This window comes from Rhinichthys klamathensis, unplaced genomic scaffold (assembly GCF_029890125.1).
Source record: "Rhinichthys klamathensis goyatoka isolate OS25496 unplaced genomic scaffold, OSU_Roscu_1.1 h1tg000372l_1, whole genome shotgun sequence".
Taxonomy (NCBI): Eukaryota; Metazoa; Chordata; class Actinopteri; order Cypriniformes; family Leuciscidae; genus Rhinichthys; species Rhinichthys klamathensis.
The window spans coordinates 1,574,995-1,589,690 of record NW_026606879.1 but is presented as its reverse complement, the minus strand read 5'-3'; the positions used below and the strand labels follow the sequence as shown (position 1 = coordinate 1,589,690).

General features: G+C 46.8%; 1 protein-coding gene across 1 annotated transcript in view; it reads left to right on the top strand.

The window, feature by feature from the left end:
• The window catches only part of col18a1b (collagen type XVIII alpha 1 chain b), a 73,552-nt gene that overhangs the window by 27,599 nt on the left and 31,257 nt on the right, over positions 1-14,696 (top strand). The window contains exons 2-4 of the mRNA XM_056233617.1: positions 2,197-2,738; positions 3,063-3,146; positions 3,369-3,425. Of these exons, the coding sequence (XP_056089592.1) occupies positions 2,197-2,738; positions 3,063-3,146; positions 3,369-3,425 (683 nt within the window). The remainder of the gene's footprint in view (positions 1-2,196; positions 2,739-3,062; positions 3,147-3,368; positions 3,426-14,696) is intronic.

The following is a 14,696-nucleotide window of genomic DNA, read 5'->3' as shown; positions in this document are numbered from 1 at the left end:
AATTTTTATCTGCTGCGAGAGCCGGGATCGAACACGGGTCTCCCGCGTGAAAGCTTCAGGTTCCGCCACTGGGCCACAGGGAGAACTACACCAGCGCAAGCAGATAAGAGAGCGTTATCACAGTTTTGTGTGTGTCGGCGTTTGTATGCAGGTGTGCGTGTTATACAACAGGCTCATTGCTGCAATAATGACATTTTCAGCCGCTCAAACTAGGAGCTGAGAAATGTTTGAGAAATGGAGATTAATCCGGCCTCGGCGGGGACTAAAACACATTCTTTTCTCATTTGCCGGTGACGCACGCCCATGGGGGGCGGGGTAGAATGCTGGCCCGTTTCCTTGACGACTCGCGGACAGAAGGCGGAGGTCCACAGAGCTCGCCTGTTGCGCGGCGGTTGCGCGGGCGCCTCCCAATCTAGGCCGATGCTTTCAACGGCCTGAGAGAGCAGACGCATCAGCTCAGTCTCAATGCCGGCTCTCTTACCAGTGGTCTGGCGGGAAACGCTAGCGGAGGGGAGATCCACGGAGCTCGCCCAATCCTCACTATCGGACGCCAGAAGAGAACACGCCTCGGAGGGTTCGTCAGGCTCGTGGATGGACGCGGCGGCAGGCGGCGGCCGTTGTCCGTCAGTGAGCGACTCGAGCGAAGCCGGCGAAGCAGGCGGGCGAACCGGCGAGCTTTGGCGGGCTGGAGATAGCTCGGGAGCGCGCTGGGCGCGGCGCTTTTTACGGCGCGGCGTCACGGCGGGCTGTGGTGAAGGCTCGGAGAATGATGCCAGGCGCGTCCTCAGAGTCACCATGGGCAAAAGCTCGCAATGAGGGCATCCGCCGTCAGCGAGCGCGATAGCCGCGTGATCCTCACCCAGACAGGAAATACAGATGACGTGTCGATCTCCATCGCTGAGCGGGGCGCGGCACGAGCCACAGGAAGGCATCTTTAAAAAGACGCTGCTCTTTTTGTGAGAGAAGTGTAAGTCGCGTCAAGTAAGCGAACAAACACTTCTCAACAGAGAAATACACACAGAGTATTTGAAAGGATATATAACGCCGGAAAGCGCAGCAGGTACGGCAGATGAAGGCGGCGAGGCCAGCGACTCCAGAGCTCGTCCCGCTGAAAGGCTTGCTTCGACGGCGCGGCTTCTCACTCCGGATCCAGCGATGCGTGTGCTTCGCTGAAGAGGTAAAAATCAGCTTGTATCAGCCTAACGAGCATATTTATAGGGCGAGACCACGCCCCTTCTGGCGGGACGTGACGATATGGGCGCGAATTGCCCCCATTGGTCATTACGTCACGCAGAGTCTCTCTCGATAGGCTGCTGCATTTGCTGCAGAGCAACCAATAGGCGCGCAAGCTGTTTCGCCTATGTTTGCTTTCTGCTGCAAAGCGTTTTGCATTAATAAAAAATTAAAGGATAATTTTTGGCTTCAATATCTCGCGGAAAAGAGTTTTTCCCCTAGCGTAAAGCTATTACGCAGTACGAGAGATACTCTCGTAAGAGAACTATACAGTGCTTGCAGATAATATAATATCAATGAAATAAAAGGCCACTTAAGTGTACGTAAAAAGAGTACATTTTCATAACACATTTAAAAAGTGCACTTTGTAATAAAGACCTAGAACTGTTATGGTAGCATTTCTGTGATCTCACAATCATGAGCCCTGAGAAGGCAAAAATTTCACATAATCAGAAAACTAAGTTTAGTCTGATTCTCCCAGGGCTTACAGTAATGTACACTGTGAAGTATTATTCCACTGCGTCTCACTGTTTTCCCGTAGGTTCTGTAGACATGACAATAAACACCAGTAACCATTTTTATTAGTCCCCAGATTATGTAGCTTGTTGATTTATGACATTGCACCGGTTGGCTTTCTGGAAAGGTGCAATTTCACTTCACATGTATTGCAAAGATTAAATGGCCCTTTTTCTAAAATATTATTTTATGCACCATTAGGAACTGAATGTAGATGGAGGCATCTATTTTGAATATTTCAATAGTACATTTCAGTTATAACTAAATTTAGACATTTGACCAATATAGGAACTAAATTCAAATGGAGGCATATATTTTTAATATTTTAATAGCAATTACTGACCATCACCGAACATCACATTAATTTAAACTGCATTCAGAAGCTTGGGTTTCGTTTTACTGTAGTAAAAGTCACTGTACTAATTCACAATATTTTTTGTACCATAGAAGAGAGTGGAGTCTCCCTGCTGCAACTTATTGGAAGCGCTCCGCCTGAAGAGATCACCCAGGCTCCAGGCCCAAATAGACAAATCGCTTACCTCTTCACAAAGGATACCAACACAGGGCAGATGGCACTTGCCCACTTTCCCACTCATTTCTACCGAGACTTCTCTCTTGTGTTCCACTTGAAGCCCACCTCTGATGATGCTGGGGTCCTCTTCTCCATCACAGACTCCAATCAAAATATCATGTACGTGGGGGTCAAGCTCTCTGCTGTGGAGGATGGTAAAAGGAAAGTTATTTTTTATTACACAGAGCCTGATTCAGATAGATCTCAAGAGGTGGCCAACTTTGAGGTGGCACACCAGCCTCTAGTGTGGAGTCGCTTCTCTCTGGCAGTTAATATGGACCAAGTTTCTTTCTACGAGGACTGTGATACTGAGCCCAAGGTGGTAAAGTTTGTGCGCTCACCTGATGACTTGGAGCTGGAGACAAACTCCAGGATCTTTGTTGGACAAAGTGGAGCTGATGACCCAGACAAATATCAAGTATGTCCTGTGTATCATTGACAGTGCTATATTTGTCATTTTTCTCAGATACACAAAGGGTCATTCTCAGGGGTGTGGACAACAAGGAATGTTGACCTGGATCCTTTGTAGCCTTTCCATCTGTCTCTGTCTGTTTGTCTTTCTGTTAAATTATGAATTGATCAGTCAATCGTCCCAGACAAATATGATCTAGCTACTGTCTGGTCAACATATGTAATATATGGTCTAGCTATTTTTTCCATCCAGAAATACACTTATATTCATATACAACCACAGCTGATATGTTGACTGATGTTGATGTTGGACCTGTCTTTTTTTATTTAGGGCATGATCTCAGAGTTAAGAGTGGTTGGAAACCCACGGGCTGCAGAGCGTCAATGTGATGAAGCTGATGATGATGACAATGATGTAAGCTGCATATAAACTTGAGACTGTCATTCTTACATCTACAGAGAGGTTTTTATTTTTAATTTAATTTTTTTGTAAGGAATTTATTGTTTATAGTTCACAGACAGGAGTCAGGACTGACTTATTTGCCACTGACAATGTATGAAAATCTTGAAGGCTTACTAACTATCTGGTCATTTTTGTGGTAAAATGGTGGTAATGTCCGTTTTTCATTATTTGTAGGGTTCTGGAGACAACGGAAGTGGAATAGAGGACATAGTGGATGTAAAACATAATTTAGTAGGTATTTTTGTACATAACTTAATGTATTTATCTGACAAAAATTCAGTGTTCTGGCAAACCCCTCTAGTACTTTATTAGTAAATGTGTTGCACGTATACAAATGAGCTTTGTGTTAAGCTGTTCCCATTCGAAAGGGAACTCGCATAGCGTCGATGACGCTTTGGGGAACGCCTCAGGCGTGACAGGTGTCTGAAATCACTATCAAATCACGGCAACCATATTGACCGGCGACAGCCGCTGACTTCATTAACGTGCAACCCGAAAGTATAAAAGGGCGCCTTGCAAACATGACAATCACCTTTTTCGTCTTCGTGGACTGTTCTGTCTGTAAGCACTTGAGATTACGGTAAGAAATAAAAATGAAATTCACTGAGAAAGCTAAGCAATGCTTCCAGAAGTGTGCAGACCCATGCCCAAGATACTTGGCGCCGAGTGACACACACGAGATGGGCGTTTTTTGTTTGGGTGAAGAGCACGCACAGGCAGTTCTCGAGGGAGCTGCCTGTGCAAACTCTGAGCGTTTCTCGAGCGAAGAGGGCTCAGCGTCTGGATCTCGTGGTTCGGGTCCCACTCGTGCTGAGGCAGAGCGGTGACGCGCATCATGGGGTTCCCAGTTTGAGCTGGCCGATCGCCTTGAGTGGGGAATAACCCTCTCAGACGATTCGGCGGCTGACGAGGGTGAGCTGCAGGTGGAGGATTTCTCTCCTCCGCCTAGCCCAGCAGCAAGTGCTCTTCAGGATGAGCAGGAGATGGCTGATGAGGGTGGTGATAAACAGATAGATTCTGAACCCTCTCAGCCACTCTGCCCGGTGTATGCTGAGCTGGTGGATGTAATGGATCGCGTTAGGGGAGAGATTGCTCGCGGTAGTTTTGCTGATGTTGTAGGAGAACATGGGTATGTGTCAATGCCGCCCATCGACGAGACATTTGCGAACTATCTCGCGTCTGGGCGGGCATCGACACTGAGAGGTCCAACCCTGCCATCCAAACTTTTGAAAGCAACATCGCGTTTGAATGGCAGAGCATACATGGCAGCAGGTCAGGCCAGTGCTGCCCTGCACACCATGGCGGTGTTGCAGGCGTACCAGGCCGATCTGTTGGGGGATCTCAACCAGGGGGCAGGGATGTCCCCTAACACAGTTGCTGAGCTGCGCCGCACCACGGATCTTGCTCTCCGGGCCACTAAGCAAACTGCTGCCGCGATCTACCGGTCGATGGCGGTGATGGTGGTCACGGAGAGACATCTGTGGTTGAACCTGGCTGATATCGGGGAGAAAGAGAAGGGCTTTCTCCTCGATTCGCCGGTTGCGCCCTCCGAACTTTTCGGCACCTCCGTGGAGGCAGTGGTTGGAAAGTTCAGAGAGGCGAAGGCACGCTTAGCTGCATTTAGAACCTGCATACCGCTGAGGTCCGCTTCCACGCCCCAGACAAGTGGGAGGGCCTGGCCCATCATGGTCCGAGGACTGTAGACAGGGCCAGAGAGCCAGCGTCGCCTCATCTCCATGGAGGAGTAGGTCGCAGAAGAGGCGGGACTCCAGCAAGAAGAGGGATCTGAGGGAGGTGATCCAGCACAAATGCACACAGATGGATCACCTCCCATGAGGGCGTAATTATCTCTTCCACGACTCCCCAGTTGCTTCTTAAATCAGGCCTGAGGCTGGGCCCATGATGAGTGGAATACGATATTCTGATGGCCCGCCTTGGCTTGGTTGAGTGTTATACATCATTCAAAACTGTTAAATGTCTTCCTTTATTTGTGTACACTCATAATAATTTTTTTGTGTTTTTCGTAAAATAAAGAAAATAAACATGATGCGCGTTTTGCCGTCTCTCTCAATGTGAAGTTCATTCTGAAACGCGACAGAAAATGATCTGTAACTTAGCGAATGCTAGCCACACTGACATGAGAAATATGTCTTTACAAAGCTTTAAGTCTCTATTTTTAAATGATGTAAATTATATAAAAAATATATATTCTCTGTTTAAGTAATCCGTATGAAAACAACGAGATGTACAGTTCCCTTTCAGTCGAGAACGTCAGACGTAGTCGACGTCGACTGAATGGGGAGTAATGGGTACTCAAAGCCAATCGTCTTTGAGTACTATTGAACAAGCCAATGGGAATTGGCGTGCGTGATGACATCACACACTCCACCCCCGCGGCGCGGGTATAAATATGGAAGTGGATGCACGCACTAGTTGCCTTTCGCTTCGGACCCTATCGTTCTGTTGTCTCTGAAGAGTGCTGTTGTTATTCAACGAGCGAGTGTGTCTGTGTTCTTTTGGAAGACTCTCCTGGTGCTGGTGGTTCTACAGCGTGAGTGCAGCGGTGATCGCGAGCTTTGAGCTCTCAACTGCTGTTTTAACAACAAGTCAATTTCTGTTTGTGTGTGTGTTGACGGCTGGTTGAGGGCGGAAAAGTGAGTGCTTCACTGTTTTCAGTTTGCTGAATTCAGTGTTGCCGCGGTCATTCCCTGTGTGCTCCGGCACTGGTGACGGGTCCCATTTCTAAAAGAGCAACACGGGTGAGTTTTGTGTCTTTTTCAAGATGCCATTCCATCCGTGCGTTTCTGGGTGCGGTAGGGCTCTGTCCCCCTCTGACGGTCACAGGAGTTGTATCACGTGTCTGGGCTTGGAGCACGCCGAAGCAGCTCTTGTGGATGAGTCATGTTCTCATTGTGGGAACATGACCGTCTCGGTGCTAAGGTCGAGACTCGCCTTCGTTCGCAAAGGTGGAGTCCCCATCCCCAGGCCCCGCTCTACCGTCTCTTCTGGGTTACCTTCCCAGAAGAGACCTGGAGTGCCGTCTGGGCGACCTGAGGATTACGGTGAGGGATAATCCACCCGGCAAGGCCCCGTGAATCCCTCACTCCTCTTTTGCACTGCAGCCGGTGGAGCTCCCCGACGAGACTGCTGGTCCCTCTGTGGTGGACCGACCAGTCATCTCATTCGGGGCCCCTCCAGAGGACAGGATGTCCATTGCAGCATCGGACGGGGAGCTGGGCTCTGGAGGTGATGACTTGGCTGCGCTGCCTCCCTCTGGGAGACCAGCGTTACCCGAGCCGGATCCAGAGATGGCAGCTATGCTCAAGAAGGCCGCCGAGGCGGTAGTGCTCGAGTGGAACCCTCCACCGTATCCCGAACCGTCTCGGTTGGATGTTTGGTTTATCAGAGCGGCCCAACTCTTACCCTTATTGGCCCAACCAGACCTAGCTCCCTCGACAGCCTTCCTGACTTCCCCTGAATACTTTTCAGGGACGGGGCATGATGGCACCCGCGTTCAAAACTGGATGGGGAGGTTCAGGTGGCTACCACAAGGATATGTGGTAGTGACCATTACTTCTGCAAGCACCCCCTTAAGATAAGGCAGTTGTGCTTCGCTAAGTTAGAAGTGGAACCTATTCGTTGAATGAGTCTTCTCTCCGTGAGGAGATCCTGACAGCGTTCGGTCATTTCAGTGCTCCCTTTCCTGCAAGTTGGGTTGGAGTAGGCTGTTCCTTCACCCTCAATATGATACAAACATCATATGCAGAAGCATGGGAAGCACGTCCTGATCGTCAGGTTTCTGAGGGAGCAACGGTCATCCCTGCGCCCCTCTTTATCTTCTTGGGCCTATCTCTGGTGCTACTGCAGGCAGTGAGTTAAAAATTCTGTTTTAAACAGTTCTCCTGTTCGCATGGTCTCTTCTAGAGGGTGGGGACAACTTTCGCTTTCGGTCAACGACTTGTGCCTGGAATTCGGGCCGGCTAACTCTCACTAGCTGAGACCCCAGCCTGGATATGTGCCCAAGGTTCCTACCTCTCCCTTAAACTGGGACCAGGTGGTGAGCCTGCAAGCGCTGCCCCGAAGGAGGCAGACCCAGCCCTGGCTTTCTCTGTCCGTCCGCTTCATTGCGGTTATACGTGCACAGAACGCAAGCCTTAGGACCCCAGACCAGCTCTTATCTGAGGGCGGCAGTGGCTCAGTGGTTCATGTAGGTTGTCTACAAACCAATCCCCGGTTCAATCCCCGGTTCCACCTGACCAAGTGTCGAGGTGTCCATGAGCAAGACACCTATATGATGTACTGCCCAGTCATCCGCCCAGTTCATATGTGTATTCTCCACATGTTACCTCCCTTCGGGCAGGATGTGGCTTCCGCAGCGTCCCTTCCTTCCTTGTACAGGGAATGCTTTCCCAGTGGTCCTGTAGGAACAGCAGTGACTTCCCTGGCCTAAACCCTGTCCCTTTCCGCCTTAATTGCGGGGGGATCTGGAGGCTTTTGTCTAGGCACTGGAAGGTAGCAGCTTTAGTGGCGTGTTCAATGGTCATTCCCATTCAGTCGACGTCGACTACATCTGACGTTCTCAAATGAAAGGGAACGTCCTGGTTGCGTATGCAACCCACCGTTCCCTGAAGGAGGGAACGGAGGACGTAGTCCCCTTGCCACCACCGCTGGACCACCGCTGACTCCGAGTTTCGCTTGGCTCCTCAGCGAAAAAGCAACTAGTGCGTTTATCCACTTCCGTATTTATACCCGCGCCGCGGGGGCGGAGTGTGTGATGTCATCACGCACGCCAATTCCCATTGGCCCGTTCAATAGTACTCAAAGACGATTGGCTCCCTGGCGTAACGGGGTACATAGCCAGCAGATAGGGTGCTTGGCTGTTAAATTCACTGGTCAATCAGACAATTGGCTTCAGTGGGCCTCTCTGGAGGCGAGCCCCAATCATGATCAGCCAAATAATATTTGCCAGTGTTAAATCACCTTTCTTTCCCATTCTGACATTCAGTTTGGAGTTCAGGAGATTTTCTTGACCAGGACTACACCCCTAAATGCATTGAAGCAACTGCCGTGATTGGTTGATTAGATAATTGCATTAATGAGAAATTGAACAGGTGTTCCTAATAATCCTTCAGGTGAGTGTATACATATATATATTAGGGCTGTCAGTTAAACGCGTTATTAACGGCGTTAACGCAAACCCATTTTAACGGCGTTAATTTTTTTATCGCGCGATTAATGGTCTTTTTAGGCTAGCAAACTTTGTAGGTTTTTTTCGGTACTAGGACGTCATGCGCATGAAACCCATTCATTTCAATGGCTTGCAACGCGCGAGGACGTTTTGAAAGCGCAAGCGGATCTAGCTAGACCGGAAACAAAACAACAGGCACGCTGCACACACTTGTTTGGGCTTGCGAGCCGGATGCGCGAGTGCGAATCTCTCTGCTCGCGCGCGGAATATAATGTGCCGAGCACGAATCTCTCTGCTCGAGTCGCGCGCTCTCAGATACACACTGCTCTTGTAAGAATTGTATCTGGGCTTGCTCAGAGAATATGCCTGCACTTAAAACGTGTTCAGTGCAATCGCGAATCTCTCCTCTTCCCCAGCTAACAATTTTAGGTTATAAGAACGTTTTCATAACGTTCCCATTAAGTTATAAAAACGTTATTTCTGAATGTTATAGGAACGTTCAAAACGTCCAGTTTTGAGTGGATGACGAGCGCGAGACGCCGAAATGGATTCCAATAAGATTCTGAATGGAAAGTTTACTTTTAAAAAGTTGCCAAATGGTTCTATTGACAAGACCAAAGTGATCTGTGTGTTTTGTCATTGTGAACTGATCATCATCGCAGCACGTCCAGTCTGAATACCACTTGATGATGGCCAGCACACACACACACACAGCTGATGCGAATTCTCCGCCCCCTCGTCAATATCAGGACCTCGTCAGTATTTATTTCACCCTTTTATTGATGGGCAGTGTTACATTGTGTGAGAGAGATTATTTTCTCCAAGTGATAATGTTTTAGTGTGAAATTGAACAGTATATGCCAATATTGTTTTCAATAAAAAACATTTGCACAAAGCAAGCCGATCCAATGAGAAAAAATAATGGGACAAAAAGAAATCAAGAGACATTTAGAATAGATAAAAATGTGTGATTAAATGCGATTAATCGCGAGTTAACTATGACATTAATGCGATTAATCGCGATTAAATATTTTAATCGTTTGACAGCACTAATATATATATATATATATATATATATATATATAATATTATATAACCTGCAATACGTGCATGCGAGAAGATTATAGGGACAGTCTGCAGAAAGTCACAGAGTTAAATATGGGAGGACCCCAAGTCATCCTGGTCACCAGGGACTTTGTTTCTATTTGACTCGACCTGTGCATTTGCAACGAGAGATAATATCCATTGTGAAACACTGCCTCTGGTGGTCAGAAAAAAAAAGGACTGTATAATTCCCTTTCTGAGGACGTGAACCGCTTTGAATAGAACGTCACGTGTTATCATTTCGAGACTACGCTAATTACGGCATGGTGTGAATGCAGCATAAGTCTCGCCTTCTAAATAAAAGAACCTATAGCCGAATTAGTAAAGCCATCGCATCACTGCAGCTTCTGTTAGAAGCTCCGGTTCCCACAGAAATGTTTTGAGATGCAGGCTTAGGGCTGCACATGAATATCGGCTGGTCTAGCCACAAAAAAAAAAAAATGGGACAGTTCATGCCAGATTTTGTTGCTGTTTTGAAATATGTTATTTAAATGTGAGTTCAGCAAGCAGTTTGAGGTTTCCTGAAATATGTAGTGATTTATGGTCTTAAATGTTAATATTAATATTCAGTATTAATATTAATATTTAGTTTTTGGTCCTTTGGACTCCTTTCCTATGTTACGGGGGACCAGCCAAGGAATTTCACCTTGACAATAAAGAACAATCATGGAGATTGTTGACTGAATTAGAATTATATCAATTGGAGGAAGTTCGTCATCTGACCAATCTGAAGGATTTGTGAGATATCATTAACTTGTAGAGCCTCTTACTGTATTATCAACACAAGGAAGACACAAGTGTAATAAAATGATTTTATTAACAAAAAGACAGACAAGAGTAACTAACAACTACTGAATAGATAAAGTGCAAAAAGATTGATAAATACAAGTGACTGAGTTGGATGTTACTATGGCAGTTACAAGTTATCTTATGGAAAGATAAATTGTAGTTGCTCTGGAAGTAATAGGGTAGACCTTATTCTGAATTCAACAAATAAATTGAGAGATTATTTGTTTTTAACTGACATCAGCTATGCAAAATCTAATGCGATAATCTAATTAGATAATCATATACTGACAATTTACACTAATGCCAAGGTCTCTGGAAAGAGGTTTGGTAAAGTGATATTAACGTTTCGCCTGGTGATGTGCTGACTTTGAGCGGTGACGTCTTCCACTTGCTGAGCTTGGCCGCGTTGCAGTGCGAAGAAAGAAGTTGAAATCCGTTTCACAGCCTTGAAGTACTTGTGAACGTTGAACTCCTGGAGCATAGAGAAGGTTCTTATTCTGGAACAGGTTCTAACGTCTGTGCAGATGATCCTTATAATCTGGAACACGCAGGTGAAGGATCACTGAAGAGAAGATTCTGAAATTGGTGCAGAAGTTACGAGCAATCTGGAACACGCAGACCTGGAGGATCTCTGAAGAGATACTGAAGTCAGTGCAGTAGATCTTGAAAATGGGGGGCGCTGAGCTTATGGTCCTTGATCCTGTTGCTATTTCCAAACTCCCCAAATTCACTTCTTGCAGAACTTTTTTGTTCCCTTTCAAAAGCTACAATCGATGCTGCGCTGCTTTGCGCATTGGGAACGTCTTTAATCATGACCTGCTGTGAATATAGTGTGTAAACACGTCGATGGAATCGCCCCAGAGGTAATATAGCCTCGGTCAGTGACGTCATCGGAGGGCACCCGTGACACGAGGCTATAATTAGATGAGCCACAGGTGCATCGTCAGGTCTTTTGTCTTCAGAGACCTCTGTGTTTGGTGTGCAAGCATCTATCTCCTCTCTATCTACTACAGATCTTTGTTAGGAGTTATTTAGTTTCTCAGCTGGCAGTGTGCAGATTTTTTCTCTTTCTCATCTCTGAATGTCTGAATTTATATATCAATCCCCATGGGCAAATAAAGGCAAGAGCATGCACTGAGTGCTTTGTGTCCTTGCTAAAAATCCATGTTTATGGTAAGGGTTACGCGCTGTGGCTGCGTTCCCTTTCTACGTGGTTCAGACCCTGGTTCCTCACCTTGGGTCCCACTCTAGGTGCATCTTGCCATCGCAGAATGCTAACGACAGACGCCTCCCTGTCGGGCTGGGTAGCGGCCTTAAGTGGTCGTCCAGCCCAAGGGATTTGGGGGAGCCATCTTCTCGATTGGCAAATGAATTGCCTCAAGTTAATGGAATATGCATTTCTGGCCCTGAAATACTTTCTCCCGCACCCGCGTGCAGTGTGAAAGCTTGTTAACATGGGGGCGGGAAAAAATACGCACCGCATACGCACTGCAAACGGAGTATGTGTGAAACGGGCGTTAAGGGGGTCGCACATCGGACGAGAAGCGCAGCGCCTCGCCGCGTTGCGTCTATGACAACTCGAGGTATCGCACACCGGACACGCACTTTATCAGTTTATGGCCAGCAATATTGTTATGTGTAAGGACATTATGGAATTATCATGTCTGTACTATGTTATGATTGTACTGTACAATTAAATACAATCCTTGCTTAGTCTGCAGGCTGAATTCACTTTACCTCATAGCGTCTGTTAACTGGATGAATTGAGAATATCACCTGAAAATCCGATAACATCAGCAATTTTCATTCAACCAGCAGAATTCTGTAAATAAATGTAAAACTAAATGTTTATTGCAGGCACCACAGGGTGAAGTCAGTATGTACATTAATGACGATTTGAGACAAATGACTGAGTGTCTTCTGCTTAATGGCGTTTGTTAAACAACTAACTGAGGCATTACTGCCACTAGTGGTGGGATGCTGTATTGTAACTGTCTCGTGGATAACAGTGGTCATTCTGGGGTCTTCAATTGACAACTTGTTTGGTCCCGCGGCCCTCGCGGCCCACAGGTGAAAAACGTAAAGTTTTTTTGCGGCCCTCCAGGTGGCGCTCACGGCCCAAGCGTGGGCCGCGGCCCTATGGTTAAGAATAGGTGCTCTAGAGGCCTTCTGCCCTCCACCGTTCACAACGCCGGAGCAGGAGAAATCTCAGACTATGTCCAGTTAGTACTCTTCAGACCTATGTCCACCGCACTAGCCAGTGGCCAGTTTAAGTCAGAGCAACTATTTGTTTGTTATGGGGCAGCAACAGAGGCGCTGCCGCCACCAAACAGACCATGTCACATTGGGTCAGGGATGCTATTGCTCTTGCCGATGAGGCGCGCGGCCAAGCTTCGCCAACGGGTCTAAGGGCTCACTCCACCAGAGGGGTCGCCTCATCTGCTGCCTTGGCAAGAGGTGCCCCCCCTTGTAGTTTGTTTGTGATGCGGCAGGCTGGTCCTCTCCGCACACATTCATAAGATTTTATAGTTTGGATGTTCATGCCACTCCGGGCTCTCACGTCCTTGAGTCGACATCACAAGCTAATGTCTAGGGCTTTCTTGCGTTCTTGTGAGAACACCTACACAACCGTAAGGAGTCCAGACACCTTCAAGCACGGCGGCGTGGGCATTCTCGTTCCCAATGCTCTAAGCAGCGCAGCATCGAGTGTAGCTTTTGAAAGAGAACGTTTCGGGTTACTTGACTGTAACCCTGTTCCCTGAAAAAGCGCAACGAGATGCTGCGCTGCATTGCCGTGCTGATGATGTCCCAGGACATCTAATCTAATTATAGCCTTGTGTCGCGGGTGCGCTCCGATGACGTCACTGACCGATGCTATATTACCTCTATATTCACAGCAGGTCACGAATAAAGACGTTCCCAATGCACTAAGCAGCGCAGCATCTCGTTCCGCTTTTTAGGGAACAGGGTTACAGTTAAGTAACCCGAAACGTTTCTCTCTTTCAAGAGGGAGAGAAAAACATCTTGTTCCTTCAGCTTAGTGCATCTTGGAGCTGGAAACTCTTGGGACTGGAACCAGGAACACATAACTGGAACTCAGAACTGGAAACTCTGATCTGGCTTTCAGAAATGGAACTCTTTGGCCCCATCCACACTACTGCGTTTTAGTTTAGAAACGGATAATTAAAACGAATACGATCTCCGTCCACACCAGCGTTTTAGCTGCGTATTAGAATTGATCTCCGTCCACATTAAAACAACTGAAAACGCGGATCACGTGACCATTCACCAACACTGGGCATGCGCGTGCCGGTGTAAACACAACTTCATTGATAAAATTATCCCACCATGCTCTGGGTTAACCCCAAACCGACGCTCCATGTATGGTCAACGCCGCCGCTGCACACGGGAATTGTCACAGATCGCTCGAATAATAGCTTGACTCCGGCGCATGTAGGCAGTTATAGCGTTGTAAAATGCAGAATTTACTTGTACAACAGCTGCTAGCAAAGATATACGCCATGACTGATGACACCCAATCATAGAGCCGAGCGTGAGCCTCTACTACGTCATCGTTTCTAAAGTCCTCCGTTTTGATCCGTCTTCCCTAAAACGCCCTCCGGAGATTCAAAACGAAAAACGGATCGGCAGCGTTTCTAAACTTCTCCGTTTTGGGTCTCCATTTTTGCCGTTTTAGTGTGGACGGGAGGTGCAAACGTAGCAAAAGGTCTCCGTTTTTAAACGGAAACGCAGTAGTGTGGACGGGGCCTAAGTCTCTGAGAGAACCTTTTAATCTCTCCTGAGAAGGAGGGAATTGCAAATTGGCTCCTTTCAGATCAAGTGTTTTGACTGGCTGATGCTGTCAGAGGTGGTCAGTGTATGACAACTGTAAACACGCTGATATAAGGAGCAACTAGAGCTGCACGATTTGGGGGAGGGGGGACTAATTGTGATTTTTTTAATTGTGATTTAAAATTCACAAAACTATATATAAAGAACACCAGGTTTGTTGTTCCTTGTAGGAATATACTTGTAGGGCTGAATTAAATAATAATAACAATAATAATAATTTTTACTTTACAGAAAACTTTTATTATTTAGGGGGAGAAATGCAGGCGGCCTATACATCATTAGAAAGGAACACTTCAGTACACTACACTAGAGAAAAATATATGGATTATCATATGTTACTTCAAATGATTTCAGACGTTATGCAGTTATGAAATTAAATTGGAGTAAAAACATAGGCTAATGTTTGGGGCGTTTTGCTTTTCAAATGTGAGTGACCCAAACTCACAGCGCTTGCAGAGACCATTTACTAAAGCGATCTCATTTCATAACTCCTCACTATGAAACATTATTGTTACCACATTATAAACATCTACGTTTGAGCAGATATCCACAAACACCGTATTCCGTAG